We start from the raw sequence: 19,814 nt of genomic DNA, 5'->3' as shown, positions 1-19,814 counted from the left end.
AAGAACCCAAGAATATGGGTAAAGATTGACATTTTTGTTTAACACATTATATTGTGAGGTCCTTGGCTGAAGTCATTCATGCATCAAATGATTAATCATTTAGTAATTTTGTAGGAAAGAACATGATTCGGTACAACTTTTAGTTGTGCACATCAGCTGGAAAGTGCCTGTGTTGGGGAATTGCCGTTTTCAATACTGGCTTATATTTATGCTAAAATTTCCTTCCAATGATACAAAAGAAGAATAATATGCATGTATATAGTGCCTTTCGCAATGTCATGACATCCCTTAATGATTTACAACAACCATAATACCTGCAATGTTGAAATGTCCCAATATGCTTAACAGTGATATTATATAATAAAATGAGATTGTGAGTATGTTAGGTTTTATGAGCATAGATGTCAAAAGTTTGGTCAAGTGTGTAGGTTTTTAAGAATGCCCTTAAAGGAGAGAGAACTAACCGAGATTTAGGGAGGAAATTCCAGAGCTTAAGACTTCAGGAAGCTTAAGGCCCAACCACTAGTGATGGAATAGTAACACATGGGAGTTGCTGTAGAGGCCAAAATTGGAAGAATGAAGAGATTTCATTGTTTGTGGACAAGAAGGAGATTATAGAGTAAGGGAGGGGGCTGAGACTATGCAGGAATTTGAAAACAAGGTGAAGAATTTTAAGATTGAGGCACTATTTCAGTGGAGCCAATAAAAGTCAGCAAACCCAGGTATGATGGATGTACAGAACAAAGGTTTAAAATAAACAAAATACCTTTAAAGTATTGTCATTGTTGTAATGCTGCTGGAGGAACTGAGTTAACTATATAGAATGGGAAGAGAAAAATCAAGTGGTTTTGCCATAAAGCTTCTTAAAGCATGGCAATCCCCGTAGTTTTTCAAGTTAGTCTCTATTTGCAACTTAAGAAACAGATACTTATTAGCATAATAACTTTGGCTACATCTGTTCATAGTTTATATTTTGTTAATTAATTCTAATTTGCTTCTTGCAGCTAGATGTTTTCACTTTGTTACACGGGCAACAGTGTCGTCGTGTGCTGCACATTGACTTAGTGAAAGAACAGCAGAAATATTACTGCAAGATCCAACAGAAAGTCAGATTATCAGAGAATTCAGGTATTTAACTGGATTTGATTATTCTAATCTCACTCAGTCCAGCCATGTTATTTTGTCTAGTATCTTTATTTGGGGGAGGGATAGTTACCCAATTAGCTGGATGGATAGAATGTGGTTCCGAAACACATCAAAGATATGGGATTTGATTTCCCTTTTTAGACGAGGTAGACTTGGGACCTCCTTCCTCACCCTGCCCATGGTAAAATAGTGACCAAAGCTGTAGTTCGACAGTCCTTGAATAGTGGAAACCTGAATACAAGGGATAGCATTATAAATCATCTTGAGCTCGGTGTGACTAAATTTGCAGCTGATACAGGACAATGAAGGTAATGCCTCTATGATTCAGTGGAATGACCTGCAGAATAATTTAGATATAGTTGGAAATAGTTTGATAGATGACAGATTAAATTCAGAACTGAGGAAAGGTCGCTTAACCCGAAATGCTAACTCTGATTTCTCTCCACAGGGGCTGGCGGAACTGCTGAGCTTTTCCAGCAATTGCTGTTTTTGTTTCTGATTACAGCATCGGCAGTTCTTTTGGTTTTTATTTATAATCATGTAAATGTTGTTATGTCAAATTTTTAAAAAGTCCTGCCACAGATGTGTTGCTGACTAGGCAAACCCATCCAATATAGGGATTCTATAATTAGGAGGACAGATAGTATCCTTTGCGAGTCTGCCTGGTGCCAGGACGAAGGACATCTCCGACCAGCTTGAAAGGATATTGGAGTGAGAGGGAGAAGATTCAGTTGTTGTGGTCCACGTTGCACTAATAACATAGGTAAGGCTAGGAAGGAGGACCTGTTTGGGGAGTATCAAGCACTTAGAAAGAAATTGAAGAACAGGTCCTCAAGGGTCATAATCTTGGGATTACTGCCCAAGCCACATGATAATTGGCATAGGGATAATAAAATTAGGGAAGTAAACACATGGCTAAGAGATTAGTGTGGGAAAGAGGGATTCCATTTCAAGGGACATTGGCATCAGTTTTGGAACCTGGGCGATCTGTACCGATGGAACGGTCTCCACCTGAACCGACCTGGAACCAGTGTTCTAGTGAAAAGGATAAATAGGATGGTCACTAGGACTTTAAACTTGTGAGTCAGGGGGAAGGGAAAGGGAAAGTGACAGGGAGTATGGAGTCAGGTAGAAAGATAAACAGCAGGTTAGCATGTGTGCAGGGTTTAAGTTCAAGGAAGACTAGGAATGAAGCAGAAAGGAAGGATAACTTAGGACATATTAGTAGAGATGATGGAAATCACGAGGGCAAGAAAATTAGCATTAAGGTGTTTTACCTGAATGCTCGTAGTATTTTTAACTAAGTAGATGAATTAACGGTACAGATCATCATGAATGATTATGATGTGGTAGGCATCACAGAGACGTGATTGCAAGGGGTTCAGGACTGGCAGTTAAACATCCAAGGATTTACAACTTATCGAAAAGACAGGAAGATGGGCAGAGGGGACGGGGTTGCCTTGTTAGTTAAGAATGAAATTAAATCCATGGCACTGAATGACATAGGGTCGGATGATGTGGAGTCAGTGTGGGTGGAGTTGAGGATCCACAAAGGCAAAAAAAAAACAGAATGGGAGTTATGTTCAGACCTCCCAGCAGTGGTCAATACCAGGGACGCAAGAGTAACCAGAAAATACATAGGGCATGTTAGAAAGGCAAGGTCACGGTGATCATGGGGGACTTCAATGTGCAGGTGGACTGGGTAAATAATGTTGCTTGTAGATCCAAAGAAAGGGAATTTATGGAATGCTTACAGGATCGCTTTTTGGAGCTGCTTGTGATGGAGCTCCCAAGGGAGCAGGCTATTCTGGACTTAGTGCTATGTAATATGCCAGACTTTATTAAAGATCTTAAAAATAAGGGGACACTTCAGAGGCAGCGATCATAATATGGTAGAGTTCAATCTGCAGTGTGGAAGAAAGAAGGCAAAATTGAATGTAATGGTGTTACAGTTAAATAAAGGTAATTACAGGGACATGAGAGAGGAACTGACGAAAATCAACTGGAAGCAGAACCTAACGGTAAGACAGTAGAGAAACAGTGGCAGGAGTTTCTGGGTGTAATTGAGGACACAGTACAGAGGTTCATCCTAAAGAAAAGAAAGGTTATCAGGGGGTGGGGGTAATTAGACAGCCATGGCTGACAAACGCTGTCAGAAATGTATCAAAGAAAAAGAGAGAGCCTATAAAGTGGCCAAGAGCACTGCGAAATCAGAAATTTGGGAAGTCTACAAAAACAAACAGAGGATAACAAAGTAATTAGGAAAGGAGAGGATCAAATATGAAAGTAGGCTAGCCAGTAATATTAGAAATGATAGTAAAAGTTTCTTTCAATACATAAGAAACAAACGAGAGGCAAAAATAGAGATTGGGCCGCTCCAAATTGATGCAGGAAGGCTTGTGCAAGGAGATAAGGAAATAGCTGAAGAACGTAATAAGTACTTTGAGTAATATCCCAACAATTAAGGAGAGTCAGGGGGCAGAGTTGAGTATGGTAGCCATTACAAAAGAGTAAGTGCGAGAAAAGCTTAAAGATGTAAAAATTGATTAATCTCCTGGCCCCAATGGTGTACATCCTGGAGTTCTGAGGAAGGTGGCTGAAGAAATAGCAGAGGCATTGGTTGTTATCTTTCAAAAATCATTGGAGTCAGGGAAAGTCCCAGATGATTGGAAAATTGCTGTTGTAACCCCCTTGTTCAAGAAAGTATCAACACAAAAAATGAAAAGTTAACAGGCCGATTAGCCGAACCTTGATTGTAGGTAAAATTCTAGAATGCATCGTTAAGGATGAGATTTCTAAATTCTTGGAAGTGCAGGATTGGATTAGAACAAGTCAGCATGAACTTAGTAAGGGGAGGTCATGCCTGACAAACCTGTTAGAATTCTTTGAAGAGTTATCAAGTAGGTTAGACAAGGGAAACCCAGTGGATGGTGTTCGAGGTGAACTACTGGCATGGATTGAGGATTAGCTGCCTGACAGAAGGCAGAGATTTGGGATAAACGGTTATTTTTCGGAATAGCTTCTAGTGACAAGTGGTGTCCTGCAGGGTTCAGTGTTGGGGCCGCAGCTGTTCACTTTATATATTAATGATCTGGATGAAGGGACTAGGGGAATTCTGGCGAAGTTTGCCGAGGATATGAAGTTAGGTGGACAAGCAGGTAGTTCTGAGGAGATAAGGAGGCTGCAGAAAGATTTAGACAGTTTAGGAGAGTGGTCCAGGAAATGGCTGATGAAATTCAACGTGAGCAAACACATGATCTTGCACTTTGAAAAAAAGAATACAGGCCTGGACTATTTTCTAAACGGTGAGAAAAATTCATAAAGCCAAAGTACAAAGGGATCTGGGAGTGCTAGTCCAGGATTCTCTGAAGGTTGAATTGCAGGTTGAGTCCGTGGTTAAGAAAGCAATTGTAATGTTTTAATTATCTCAAGAAGGTTGTAGTGTAAAAGTAGTAATGTACTACTGATACTTTATAAAGCTCTAGTTAGGCCCCATTTAGAATACAGTGTCCAATTTTGGTCCCCCCCCCACCTCAGCGAGGACATTCTGGCACTGGAGCGTGTCCAGCGGAGATTCACATGGATGATCCCTGGAATGGTAGGCCTAACATACGATGATCGGCTAAGGATCCTGGGATTGTATTCATTAGAGTTTAGAAGGTTAAGGGGAGATCTAATAGAAACTTACAAGATAATGCATGGCTTAGAAAGGGTGGATGCTGGGAAGTTGTTTTCATTAGGCGGGGAGACTAGGACCTCTGGCCCTTAGAATTAGAGGGGGTCAATTTAGAATGAAAATGGACATTTCTTCAGCCAGAGAATGGTGGGCCTTTGGAATTCATTGCCATGGAGCGCACTGGAGACCAGGCCGTTGAATGTCTTCAAGGCAGTGGTGGATAAATTCTTGATCTCACAGGGACTTAAGGGCTACAGGGAGAGTGCGGCTGAGTGGAATTGAAGTGCCCATCAGCCATGGTTGAAAGGCGGAGTGGACTGGATGGTCAGAATGGCTTTAGTTCCACTCCTATGTCTTATGGTCTTATAATTGCCCTTGAAGTGACTGGTTTGCTCGGGCATTTCAGATGCTGTTAGCAGTGAACCATTGTTGCAGCTTTGAAATCACAGACTAGGCAAGCAGATCTCCTTACCATTTGTGAACCAGATCAGTTTTTATGACACTCAATAATTGTTTCGCAAGACTAGCTTTCATTTTCAGATTTTTATTAACTGAATTTAAATTTTACTAACTGCCATGGTGGAATATAGATCCCTATCCCTGGAGCATTAACCTCAGAATCTATTCCAATGACGTGTCCCTTCTGGTTAAGATATATTCAGAGAGTGAACATGTACATTTTACTGGGCAGAGTCTCTCTCTTTGAGATACATTAATATATGCATGACCAAAGCTGGAAATATAGTAGGCTCCACCGCTAAATAATTAGCTGAAAAAAATGTTTTTCACATTTTCTATGTTGTGTTATAATGCACAACCAATATTGTAGCTCTAGAATTACTAGTTTTCATTTCTAACTTCCATATTCATGTTTTATCCCTTTTATTAATTTTATTTAAATTTACAGATGTTGAGAGTATTAACAGCCTCAGGAATTGCAAGAGTTTTCACTATTCTTCATCCTATCTTAATGGTAATAATTTGGAAAATGGACCACGTGCATGTATTGAACTTCCAATCCTCAGAATGTCTCATTGTGAATATTTATTAAATAGTTTACTGAAAAAGGATTCAAGGTATGTATTTGCACTCATTTGCTAATAGATGCTAGTTTAAAAAAGAAAGTATTGAGTTTGTGTAAAAACTCAATTGACTCCAATATTACCCTGCCCCCACCATAATACTGTTGGCATCGGCAGGTGAGCTGGTAGCCCAAATTTTAAGAAGTGTGGAAAAGGAGGGTGGGCGCTGTCTTCAGAGGGTGCCCTGTATGCATAGCGACAGCCTCTGGAAATTCGTATCTCTTCATCCTTTCTCCTTGCATAAGGTGGCCAAACCCTTTGTCCTAATGCAGTTCTGTTTTGCCCAGGTTCAGGGTTCCATTCGGCTTTCTTCTTGGGACTGTTGCAGTCCTGGCAGTGTTCACTACCAAGCCTTGGTGCTCTTGGAACTCATGGTGTTGTGGCAGCAGATCCAGAGAGTGGGGCATTGCTGCACCGAGGGGCAGCTGTCTAACCTTACACTCCCAAGTCTGTCAGATAACCACATTTACCTCCCTGTCAGATTCTGTGCATTGTTTGATACAAAATATTCAGATCTAATTGTACCAGCATCTGCAATTCCATTTATCCACAATTGCCAAGCAAGTGATGGATGCTCTGTATGACATTAGTCTCTGTATATTCTGACTAGCTATGATAGAGTACCTAGTCCAGATTACTAAGAGTGACAAAGGATGATATTTGTGAGACATTGTTTATTCGGTTTGGGGCAGCAGGGTGGCTCTCTGCTGTTTCACAGCACCAGGGACTCGGGTTTGATTCCATCCTTGGGCAACTGACTGTTGTACGTTCTCCCTGTGTCGGCATGGGTGTCCTTCAGGTGCTCCGGTTTCCACCCACAGTCCAAAGATGTGCAAGTTAGGTGGATTGGCCTTGCTAAATTGCCATTGTGTCCAGGAATGTGTGGTTGATTAGCTGTGGAAAATACAGTATTGCAAGGATAGGGTAGGGGTTGGGATGTTCTTTGGACAGTCAGTATGGACATGATGAGCTGAATGGTCTGCTTCCATACTGTAGGGACTCTATGATTCGGATTCCTCATAATGATAGATGATTTAAACAAATTAGTGGTTTGCAAACATGTCAACCCCTTGCCTATTTTTCAGTAACATTAACAAAGAAGCTACAAACCGCTACATTTCCAACATTCCTGCTTCAGTGCAGTATAAAACCAAATGTTTGAACATTGGGAATAAATTGGAAAATTATTAGAAGAGAGATGAGTTGAGGCATTGATCTCCAAAATGTTTGCAGCAAATGAAATTGTGCTCTCCCTCTCTTAATTGAAACAGAAATAACAATGAAAAGCTTTGCAGGAAGGAGGAAAACCCATCTAATTCAAGCCAAGGCCTGGATCCATCTGACTGGCTGCTGAATTAGAGATTGCTCCAGTCAGCAACAACATGACTTCATTGCCAAAAAACAAAAAATGAACTGTGAGAAAAGTCACCTCATTCGCCCTTTTGTTCTGGACTTTAATCCACAGACTTTATGCCTTTCTTGCACAAATGTGACAATATTTTCCAGGCATGATAGTCTTAAAAAGTCTGTCCATTCTTTGTGGGAATGTGTGTGTGTGTGTGTGTGTGTGTGTTTGGAGTTAAAGGGGCATAATTTAAGTTTGCGTGAGTGATTGATAATCTGTTTCTCTCATATTAGAAAACAAGTTTATTATAATAAATACAGTTTTGTACTTGGCTTTAACAGAGTTTGTGGTCACAGTCAGACATTATCCATCCAAATTATTAAATTGGTCATATTTCAAGTTATAATGATTCATGGAATAATGAAGCTTGATTTCCAGTGCACTATTCCCACCAGGGTCATGACAATGTCAATCATGTGTGCCCACCATTTTAGCATAGTCCTCATAAATGGGATTAATTAGATCGGTCTTTCAAAAGACCTGCGCAGGCAAGCATCACTTCTTTCTGTCCTGTAGCATGACACAATTCTTTGATTTTGCTGATTTTCTTTTGGTCATTTAAACCTTTTATTTGTAGTTGTTTGCTTTCTGTTACAGTTTTACACCCGAAAGCTCCAGCAGCCTATGGGTAGGGACTATAAATGGTTTATTCAATATTAATTTGGCCACTGGAGAAATTGATGCTGCTGTCCATTTTGAAGGTAATTTTATATACTTTGTGTATCTTTTCATCATCTATTCAGTTCTCAGTTATTATGCTTCTATTTTAATTACTTAAATGCTGAACTATTTCCAGGTTTACCAAAATAATTTGTTGTCTTTCACAACTTTTTTTTTATTCAAGATGCTTAAAAGTCTCAGCTCATTAATAACATAAAGTGTTTTATTTCAGATCATCTAGGCTTAAGCATTCAGACAGCTGGCTCATATGCAATAGGAAGCAGAAACACTAACAAGGCAAGAGAAAATACTTAGAAATCTCTCTAATAGGAAATGAATAATATATTATTTTAATATTGTATATGCCATATTTACCAGATAAATTATGTATCAGTGTCATAATGCTGTCTGCTGGGCACTCAAACTTCATCATAATCCTCCTCTTGCATGCCAACCCACAGCCTCCAAACAATCCCCCATGGCCTGTTATATTCTCCATACCAACTCATCCACCCCTCACAGCTAGTCCCGAAGGCTTCTCCTATTGCCCATGCTAACCCATGTCCCCAGCCTTTTCATGTCATTCTTCATGCTGCCCTTGGCAATTCATGCATTGTGTTCCCATTCATTCAGTATGCACTATATACAAAGGCAATGAACCATTTAACAACAATGACAAGTTTGGAATTGCTGATAAAGAAGAACATCCATTCATAAATCTTCCTTTAAAAAGTGTAGCATTTAAAGGGTCAATCATATCAACCATTAAACCATCAATAACAGAGGCTTCAAACACTTTGTTTCTTAATCTTGTCCAAATAAATATTCAGACTTTGACATAGTTGATCACACCAGAACAAGGTATTATAACTACTTAAAGATACCAATGAAGCAAAGCCAACAACTAATTTCAGTTCACAGAACCTTTTGCTAAGTACTTTTATTAGATTGACTGTGAATTCACACCAATTTAGTTAGTGCTTTTTTTAAGGCTCTGGAGTTGTTTTGACTTCATAAATATTTGAGCCAGTGTACTATCCTTAAAAAAAGACAAAAATACATATATTTTTGGGCAGTATTTGTACAAGTGTGTCAGCCAAAATCAAATATACACAAGCCTAAAAGATACGCTGAAAATAATCTTTAATCAAGCAGACCAGGAATGGTTCTTCATCTTTGGGTTATCCCAGAGACCAGATTTTTGTGTGTTCTTGTATATTGTAGAGAATGCATTAGTTGGAGGAATCCGCTTCAGTAAAATTCCTGTTTGCTGGATCATCGTATCCTCCTGAAGAAAGATTTTGGAACATGGGAAAAAAAACTAGTTTAAGACTTAATATACCTCACACCAAGTTTATTATGTAGCAATGCTGTTTTAAAACTGGTTTGACAATGTGACAGATGTATGCGTACAAATATGAAAATAAAAATTATTAACATTTGACTATCATTGATTTAGTTATCACAGATAGACATTTCATCATGAATAAGTATTCTAGCCTGACTTTTTTTTAACGCATGTTGAATTACTGACTGTTTTAAAAGTAATGAGAGAGAGAGGTTTTCCAATGTAGTTATGTCAGGACAACTAGTTATGTCAGATGTCACATTTCCTACATTTCACACTATAACATCATTGGGATGCCTGTTAATTCCAGACATCTAGCCTTGCTGTGACATATTTTTCCAACTGCAAAGCCTGTGCAAAGATTGCCTGTGTTTCCACAGCAGAAACATGTTGCCTTTTCATCTCTGAATTGCGATGAAGCAAATCTCTGGCTAGACTCCCAGTTCTGGAAGTCTAGAAAGTCCGCAAGAAAGCATAGTAGAGATTCTGAGGCTGGAGCAGTAGAAGTATCTCTTTGAAATGGACAGAAAGTCCCGAATCAGAAAAATCTAGGCTGGCATGCATATTAGATTTTCACTCATGCCTAGTCATTGCACAATCTGTAAAAGTATTTTTTCTGATGATTGAAATATTCAACATTTGTTTCTGATAAAATGTACTTCAAGAAGGAAACATTTTACTGCAATTTTTGAACATGTACCTCTTATTGGAATTCAATTAGTTTTACTCCTACAGGTTTTCTGTCTCCTCGCTTCCATGTTTGGAAAACATATTGCTTTACTGGAAGTTCATATGCTTGAACTTGCAAAAATGTGTCTGCAATATAGCAACAAGGAGGAACCACTTAGTATCATTGCCAGGTAAAACAGTTCTTCACTAGGTATTATGAAAAGGATTTTGAAAACTGTACATTCACAATGTATGCTATAACTTAATATGCTTTTCATATTTTAGGTGAAGTGCACTATGGTAATTTGTGTAGATTACTAAACAACAAACAAGACAATTGCACAACAAGACAAAAACTTAAATGTAGCAGTATCTGAAAACTAAAGATTTAGCATTTTTGTATACCATTTTTATCTGTAATGAAAGCACCTAAATGAGGAAGGGACAACTATCTTGTTTTCTGCTATAAGGCTGTTTGAAATTTGAGACCAGGATGTGCTCTGGAAGGATGGTCTGCTTCCACACCATTGCTTGTTTGCAGTGATCCTGTGGGTGGCCTGAACATATTTAGTCAGGCAGCTGTGAAATGACCTTCCTCTTCAAGAATATTAAATTCTTAACAAAACCTGGGAAAAACTGAAATTGAAATTTACTTCAAGTTACAATTGAACAGGAAAGAATGGGAAAGTGTAAAAAGATTAAAGGAAGCAAACGTGTTTAAAGTTTTAAGTAACTGTGTTATTCCTATCTCTTCAATTGTATTACTTCCATTTGCTTATCTGTCATGTATTGCATAACCAGTGTGACAAAATTCATACTTTTTATTATCATTTGGAATTGTAGATTCTGAGGTAAATGACATAGTTCTGTGAAGGAGACATTTTTTGTCTTGGGAGTTCAAACACCATTTCCAAGAAAGCATGTGACTTAAGTTAAAAGACTAATTAGATACTTGGGAAGTTAATTGATGAAGTGTTTATAAAGTTAAACTTCTATTTGTGCAGAAAGACAGGTCAAGGGCCAAAAGCAGCTTTCACCTATGAAAAAAAGTTTCGTCTTAGTAGAATGACAGTTTAGTTTGTCATCGTCTTCAGAGCTAGGAAGAAGTCTCCATGCAATCAGAGTTGGAAAGAGGTCAAAGGAGTCTTTAGTAGTTCAAGTAGACAGGGCTTTTCTTAATGCTCAATTAGGAAAGGTAAGTGAGTTTGTCTTTGTATCTCAGGGAAAAAGAGTAACAATGAAAAACACATCCGCTGATGATACAGAAATTTGAAATGAAGCACTTACAATTTCATCAGTTCAGTAAGAAGTTAATAAGTTAAGATAGGAATAATACCTCATTGGGGTTGAGTATCTGTAAAAGATATTGCTAGGAATAAGGGTTGAATCTTCTTGCAGCTATTGGTAAGATCTTTACAAATTATCTTAAATATTGTATATATTTGGTTTTCTTGGTGCAATAAGTTTATGTTTTTTTCTTGAAAGTACATTGACAGCCTTGTGTGAATATGTTCAGTCTCTGAACATCACAGTAACCAAATTGTAAAAGCAAATCTTGTGATCCATCAAGCCAGGTTACACTTTGGCACCTGGCTACTCCAGTATTATCATCAGCTGAAATCATAACACCAGTTGATCTTGAATTAACTTTATTTCTTATCCCTGTTTCCCTTTCAGTTTATTTAGCCTGGCTGTACTTTTCAGTATGTATTACATACTTTAAAATGAATAATAAATTATTTTATCCTTTGATAATATGTGCTCCATCAGTCACTTTTTTGGCAGCTGGTACTGATCAGCAAATCTTTTGTTTAGATCATCTTTGCTGCCCACTTCCCCTTTAAACTATGAACTGAAACAGAAGAAGAAAAGTAAGCCAGCTGAACACTCACAAGCAGGTATGTGCTCTTTCCCTGTTTCTCTCGTATAAGGGTAAAAGGTCAATGACTTTGCAACTAGATTTATGGATATATTTATTAATATACAGTACTTAATTGGCATTTATTTAATCCTTGCATTGGAGAAATAAAACTCTGAACCTAATGTAGCCATTTATTATTAGCGGACCTTAGATTGTGCATCACTTGTTTGTGCAGTCTTGCTTGGTGTTTGTATCCTGTTTTGTGCTATATTATTGATTGGACGTGCCCCAGTGAAATTACTGAATGGTCAATTTAACATGTTTATGAAGATGGTAATTCACTCCCATGTGTTGTACTGATATTCTAGTAGTTAGATCAATGTTCAAACTGAATATCTCTTGGTGGATGGAACAGACTCTTGCCATTGTAATGGTTTGTTTGTTGTTCTTACTGGGCTAGATTTTAATTCTATTAAGTTCCTTCTCCCATATGTTCTTAATATTGCAATTAACTTCTTCTGGTGAAAAGAAAATGATTTACTCCTGAAGCCAGAAATTTTGCAAAAAATGAATTCAGTCCAAAAATAAATGGAGGTTAAGCAATTTAGCAATTTCTTTTACAGTTTTGATTTTTAGGTATGCATACTTTTCCATTTTCATCTCATTGATTAATGTTTTGGCAAGTTTTGGAGATACTTTCAATTGTACTCTGATTGTATGAAAAAATATGTAAGGCTACAGAAAATATGATGGAACATATGGCAGATTGTTGTGGTAATAGATTGCAGTCATAGATTGTGAAAAGTAACGACTGAAGCCATGTGTTGAAAGGACCTTTGCGAGTTTGTTGGAAAAGCATTATGCTAAACATCAAAGACTACAAGAAGCAAATGCAATATAAAAGTTTTTAATGGGAATTGAGATAGTTTTATAGTAGCTGGGTGTCTGGAACATTGCCAAGTTTGTGTAACTGAGGCCCTCTGTAGCAGAACTTGAATTGTCAAAATCTGCACATTTTTTCATTCATCATATTTTAGACATTGATATTTTTGCTATTGTCTGCTCTGATAGTTTGGCTTGTATTAGGAAGTCTTGGCTTTGGCATGTGTTAGTAAGATAAGCCGCTTCATAGGAGGACAAAGCATGGTTGAAGCATTGCTGGTTGCAACCAGCACCAGATTTGAAATGATTTGATGCTGGTTTTCAGTATAGATATACAGAACGGGTTTTCATTTCCATTTTAATTTTACTGATGAGTTAAAATTTTTGGTCTTATTAATCCTTTTGTCATGTAACCATAATATCTGAAAATGGAGAGTGTACAGAGGATGGGGATAAAGCAGGGGTTTAGCACAAAGTGAATTGGTCATTCAGAGAGTAGGTGTGGATGAGATTGGCTAACTGGCCTCCTTCTATGCTGAAGCAATCTGTGCTTCTGAAAGAGACAGAAAAATTCCAGCCGAAATGAGTCACAAATGCAAAAAACAAAAAAGATGATGAACGCAGAGCAGTGGACGTTGTCCATGTAGACTTCAGCAAGACATTTGACAAGGTTCCATATGGTAAAATGGTTAGATCCAGGAAGAGCTAGCAAAATTGGCTTGCAGGTAAGAAACATAGGGTGGTGGTGGAGGGTTGCTTTTCAGACTTGAGGGCTTTGACCATTGGTGCGCTTCAAGGATTGGTGCTGGGTTCACTGGTTTTTGTCATTTATATAAATGATTTGGGTGTGAACGTAGGAGGTATGGTTAGTAAGTTTGCTGATGACACTAAAATTGGTGGTGTAGTGGACAGTGAAGAAGATTATCTCAATACAACGGGAGCCTTGCTCAGATGGACTGATGGGCTGAGAAGTGGCAGATGGAGTTTAATTCAGATAAACGCGAGAAGTTTCATTTTGGAAAGGCAGATCAGGGCAAGACTTTTCTAGGTAATGTTGCAAAAGAAAGAGACCTTGGGATGCAGGAAGGTGGAGTCACAGGTAGACAGGGTGGTGAAAAAGGCATTTGGTTGTTAGGTCATGGGGTAAACCCTCTTGCTTAATTTAAACCAGCAACACCAAAAAGATTTATCCTGTGCAGTAATCTGTGAATGTTCAAGAGGTCAAGAACTACTTGGCATAAAAATTAACAAGTTTATTTCTTAAAGTATAACAGAGAATAATTAACTAACAACTATTTAACACACCTTCCTCTAACCTGTCTTTTACTTTCTCTTTTACAATACTAATCCGATAAAGCCCCCCCCAGTTAAGATTTACTGAAAAATTCAAATTTCAAAACCAGCCAGCAGTTGAATCTTCTCTTTATATCTTCCTCGGTAGATTTGCTGTACAGGTTGATGTTGATGTTTTTCTCTGTGTAAACTCCTTCTCTAGTCAGGTGTCTCTCAGAGAGTTCTGCCTCGTAGTCTACATCTGTTGGTCTTTTGACAGTTCTGTCCCAATGTCCAATTTTTCCCAGTCTTATACTCCAAAACATCGGATTGTGTCATTGGCTTTTAATATTGTCAATATACTAAATTCAAACTGGATTGGAGTTAGGTTTTTTTGGGATGTAATTTAAACTGATTGGCCTAATTCAAATTTGTTTTTGTCTCCAGGCAACCAGCTACCCTAGCTGCTGGACCACATGTTACATTATATCTTAGTCAGAACACTAGGTGCTGTCACGTAGTTCTGCTATCTTTTAACTCTCTTAAAGGTATAGTCCACCCACAGCTTCATAACATGGTACACTTGCCTTTATTGGTCAGTACATTGAGTACAGGAGTTGAGGTGTCATGTCACAGCTGTACAAGACTTTGGTTAGACCACTTTTGGAATACTGTGTTCAATTCTAATCTCCATAATGAGCCGCAGAAAATGGGGGAGATACTAAATGAGGATTTTGCATCAGTAAGTACCATGGAAAGGGATATGGAAGATATAGACTGTAGGGAAATAGATGGTGACATCTTGCAAAATATTCATATTACAGAGGAGGAAGTGCTGGATGTCTTGAAACGGGTAAAGGTGGATAAATCCCCAGGACCTGATCAGGTGTACCCTAGAACTCTGTGGGAAGCTAGAGAAGTGATTCTTCGGCCTCTTGCTGAGATATTTGTATCATCGATAGTCGCAGGTGAGGTGCCGCAAGACTAGAGGTTGGCTAATGTGGTGTCACTGTTTAAGAAGGTTGGTAAGGACAAGCCATGAAACTATAGACCAGTGAGCCGGACGTCGGTGGTGGGCAAGTTGCTGGAGGGTATCCTGAGGGACAGGATGTACATGTATGTGGAAAGGCAAGGACTAATTAGGGATAGTCAACATGGTTTTGTGTGTGGGAAATCATGTCTCACAAACTTGATTGAGTTTTTTGAAGAAGTAACAAAGAGGATTGATGAGGGCAGAGCGGTATATGTGATTTATGTGGACTTCAGTAAGGTGTTCGACAAGATTCCCCATGGGAAGCTGATTAGCAAGGTTAGATCTCATGGAATACAGGGAGAACTAGCCATTTGGATACAGAACTGGCTCAAAGGTAGAAAACAGAGGGTGGTGATGGAGGGTTGTTTTTCAGACTGGAGGTCTGTGACCAGTGGAGTGCCACAAGGATCGGTGCTGGGCCCTCTACTTTTTGTCATTTACATAAATGATTTGGATGCTAGAATAAGAGTTACAGTTAGTAAGTTTGCAGCTGGCACCAAAATTGGAGGTGAAGTGGACAGCGAAGAGGGTTACCTCTGATTACAACAGGATCTTGACCAGATGGGCAAATAGGCTGAGAAGTGGCAGATGGAGTTTAATTCAGATAAATGTGAGGTGCGACATTTTGGGAAAACAAATCTTAGCAGGACTTATACACTTAATAGTCAGGTCCATGGGAGTGTTGCTGAACAAAGTGCAGGTTCCTAGCTCCTTGAAAGTGGAGTCGCAGGTAGATAGGATAGTGAAGAAGGCATTTGGTATGCTTTCCTTTATTGGTCGGGGTATTGAGTACAGGAGTTGGGAGGTCATGTTGCAGCTTTATAGGACATTGGTTAGGCCACTGTTGGAATATTGCATGCTGTTCTGGTCTCCTTCCTATCAGGAAGATGTTGTGGAACTTGAAAGGGTTCAGAAAAGATTTACCAGGATTGGAGGATGCTGGGGGGTGACATTATAGAAGTTTACAAAATTATGAGGGGCATGGTTTGGGTAAAGAGGCAAAGTCTGTTCCCTGGGGTCGGGGAGTCCAGAACTAGAGGGCATAGGTTTAGGGTGAGAGGGGAAAAAATATAAAAAAGACCTATGGGGCAATTTTTTCATGCAGAGGGTGGTGCGTGTATGGAATGAGTTGCTAGAGGAAGTGATGGAGGCTGGTACAATTGCAACAATTAACAGGCATTTGGATGGGTATAGGAATAGGAAGGGTTTAGAGGGATATGGGCCGGGTGCTAGCAGGTGGGACTAGATTGGGTTGGGATATCTGGTCGGCATGGACAGGTTGGGCGGAAGGGTCTGTTTCCATGCTGTACATCTCTATGACTTTATAAGAACATTGCTGGGGTTGGATGGCTTGAGCTATAGAGAGAGACTAAATAGGCTGGGGCTATTTTCTCTGGAGCTTTGATGGTTGAGGAGTGACCTTAGAGGTTTATGAAATCATGAGGGACATGGATAGGATGAACAGCCATGGTCTTTTGTCCAGGGTAGGAGAGTCCAAAACTAGAGGGCATAAGCTTAATTTAAGAGGGGAAAGATATAAAAGGGATCTAAGGGGCAACATTTTCACACAGAATGTTGTGTGTGTATGGAATGAGCTGCCAGAGGAAGTGGTGGAGGTTGGTACAGTTACAGCGTTTGAAAAGGCGTCTGGATGGGTATATGAATAGGAAGGATTTGGAGCGATATGGACCAAATGCAGGGAAATGGGACTAGATTAATTTAGGATATCTGGTTGACATGGAAATGTTGAACCGAAGGGTCTGTTTCCATGCTGTTTCCATATGAGCTATGAATTGTGTGAGATGATTGATTCCTGAAGTTCATATCATGGAAATTTAATTCCCCAAATCATAGGGGAATATTATCAGGATACTTCTCATTTTTATATATTCGCATTGTGAAAGAGAAAGAATGGTTGATGTTACCTTGTCACTCAGCATGTCCCTGTAAACAGTTCAGCCACTGTCTCCAGTAAAAACACAGTTTGTTCAGAGGGAAATTGTGGTTTTGTTTCTTCGCAATTGTATAATTGAATGACAGAGCACAGAAAATCCATGGATTGCACTTTCTAGTTCTGCAAGTGAATTCCTGAAATCTCTGCAAAGCAAGATTATGGTGGACAGGTGGCACTAGTTAGATAAGTAATACTTACCAGTGCCTAGGATTGGTAGGCTGCAAATTTTCAGCTGGTTAAGAATCCCTGTGTGCACTTGCCAGTTCCAAATGAAACATGAATCACCAACACAGTTATCTTGATGTTGCCAAATTGTGCCTGTGCTCTCAGAATTGACTTAATCCGGCGAGTAGGGAGAAGACATGAAACAAAGACTGTATCTGGTACATTTCTAAGTTGCTTTGCTTGAATGTGTGTCATGTACCGAACTGATAAAAATCTGTGGTATATTTGAAAATAAAATATTACTGTACCATAATAATAATTATGTAATTTCATATCATACATAAAATGCAACGTCTAGTCTAGTGCCATTACACCAGGATTATAGCAATATATAACTTAAAAGCAGGATTGGACCATTCAATAATATGATGATTGATGTGATGTGGTCTCAACTTCATTTTTTCCCTGGTTGCATCTCATGTGTATCAAAAATCTGTTTAAGTCAGCCTTGAATAAATTTAATGACATTGCTTTCTGGAGAAAAGAATCCACTGAAACTAAAACATTTTTATCATCATCTTCAAAATGAAACATCTCATTCTTAGATTGTGTCCCTTAGTTCTAGTCTTCCCCACAGGTTAAACATTGTTTCCGTATCCACATTATCAAAAGCCCCTAAGTCTAGTATGCTTCAGTAAGATCACAAAGATCCTAAGCTATATGTCACAAAGCTGGTCCCTTTTTTCTAAAAGCTGTTCCTTTTCTCAAGGATTATGTGTTCTTGATTTTCTTTCAGACGGGTCTTAAACGGGCTGGGCTCCGATTAGACGAGTCTAGTACAGAGATGAAAAGGATTTTGAAAGGTGTATATGTAAACAGATGAAACTTCAGGTCAAAGTGGTCATGTTTTAGAAATGATCTGTATAATGAAAGAGCGTGGTCAGCTCTCTAGCTGAGCAGTTCAGTCCAGAACTAGTTAGGAGTTCAGCAGTGGACTGCGAGAACAGGCTGCTCTCTTTCTGCCCTTCTAACTTCAACCTGTGAGCATTGTTCCAGCCAAATTTTTTAAGGGGGTTTGCCTGTTGGGACTGTTGTGTATATTTAGAACAACATAATTAAGTCTAGTTTGGATAGACTGAGTTCTGCAGGGATTCTTTAGTCTGTTCTTTGTGTTTCATTGTGTAATTTTGTGAATAAATTTCTGTCTGGTTTAAAACCTAGTAGTGAACCTAGCTAACTTACTCCGGGTAATTTTCACTGTACACATACTGAAACAAATTGCAAAGTTATGGTCTGGGTTGTGTGCTCAAGAATATTTTGAGTGCTGTGGCCTAGTCCATAAGATATAAAACTTATTTATTAATTCACCACAACATGAGTTTTAAAACATTAATTAACTATACTAACACAGTGCTGAATTTTAACATTTTTATGGTATTAAAATACTGTAGCTTAATACTATAATGAAATTATAATACTGTAGCTTAACTCCATAATGCAAATGTGGTCCCATGATATTAATGCATTACTGTATTATAATGTAATGATTTCTGTAGAATAACACAATACCTTAACAGTATTGTCTTTAAGCTGTAAAATCTGCTCAAATTTAACTTACCATTGTCTTTATTTTGTTACCATTTATTGTTTTTCTTAGCTGACTAACTGGATAAATGCTGATAACACTGATATAGCAGCTTTTGTCTTCATTTATGCTTATTGTGAATGATGGTATTTCTTCAATATTATTAATACGAAAGACAACTGTAGCTTAATACTCTTGCAAAATATAATATATCTTTTCCATCTTGAAATCCTGAAACTAGCTGCCAACAGTATAAAAGACAAGCCCGTTGTGTTTCATACCAAAGTGAAGTCTTCTGGCTACACCGCAGCACCAAGGTAAAAGTCACTTCTAATATTAATGAAGCATCTTAACTGAGATTTTTCACTGTTGCGGTTTGCAGGTACACTTTGGTTATTCTGAAGCTCACTCTGTTCTGGTAGTGTACCCTAACCCTGAGTCTGGTTTGCACATGGAGGAATCCACTTAAGACCAGCTGGAGAATGGTTACAGCTATGCTGCCTCACCTATCAAAGTGCAGAATGTTAATCGAAGGTTTTATCATCTTATTTTGAAAACCATTATTGTATATGTAATTGATTTTAAGCTTTGGCTGGTGTTTAACATTAAAATATTGCCTTCTCCCATTTCAGCAAGCTGGACCCCATTATTGTTGTGCATTTGGCTGCAATGGTGCATAACAATACATTTGACTAGATACATTATTAAAATCCCCTTTTAGTGGAAGATCCTGGAAGTGACAACAGCTGGGAGAAGAGGGAATGGAGTGGGTATCCAGCGAACTGTCTCCCAAGGATATTGTTAGAATTTGGTGTTGTAATGACAATGATTCTTTGATCAGCTCTCATCACACCGCTGCACATCTCCCTCCAAGATATCCATTTACTTGTGACTACGATGATTGTCATCCATGAAATTATTGTGTGTGATTGCAACAAAAATCTGGCCGAGGTTCTTCTTAACTTTGTTGAAGAAAGAAAGTCCAGCTGACTGTTTAGACATTTACGGTATTGCTTCAAGCATCTGAGACGTTTATGTGTCATGGCTCACACACATACAAGTATTTCACTGATCTA

The 19,814-nt window shown here is 38.6% G+C and overlaps 1 protein-coding gene across 1 annotated transcript in view; it reads left to right on the top strand.

Moving 5' to 3' along the window:
- Window positions 1-19,814, top strand: part of wdr27 (WD repeat domain 27) — a 471,702-nt gene that overhangs the window by 19,387 nt on the left and 432,501 nt on the right. Inside the window, exons 8-13 of the mRNA XM_060830707.1 lie at window positions 1,005-1,106; window positions 7,887-8,010; window positions 8,202-8,266; window positions 10,053-10,177; window positions 11,802-11,884; window positions 18,980-19,055. Of these exons, the coding sequence (XP_060686690.1) occupies window positions 1,005-1,106; window positions 7,887-8,010; window positions 8,202-8,266; window positions 10,053-10,177; window positions 11,802-11,884; window positions 18,980-19,055 (575 nt within the window). The remainder of the gene's footprint in view (window positions 1-1,004; window positions 1,107-7,886; window positions 8,011-8,201; window positions 8,267-10,052; window positions 10,178-11,801; window positions 11,885-18,979; window positions 19,056-19,814) is intronic.

Source organism: Hemiscyllium ocellatum, chromosome 10 (genome assembly GCF_020745735.1).
Source record: "Hemiscyllium ocellatum isolate sHemOce1 chromosome 10, sHemOce1.pat.X.cur, whole genome shotgun sequence".
NCBI lineage: Eukaryota > Metazoa > Chordata > Chondrichthyes > Orectolobiformes > Hemiscylliidae > Hemiscyllium > Hemiscyllium ocellatum.
Note: the sequence above shows the minus strand (reverse complement) of the source record. Positions and strands in the feature narration are given on the sequence as shown.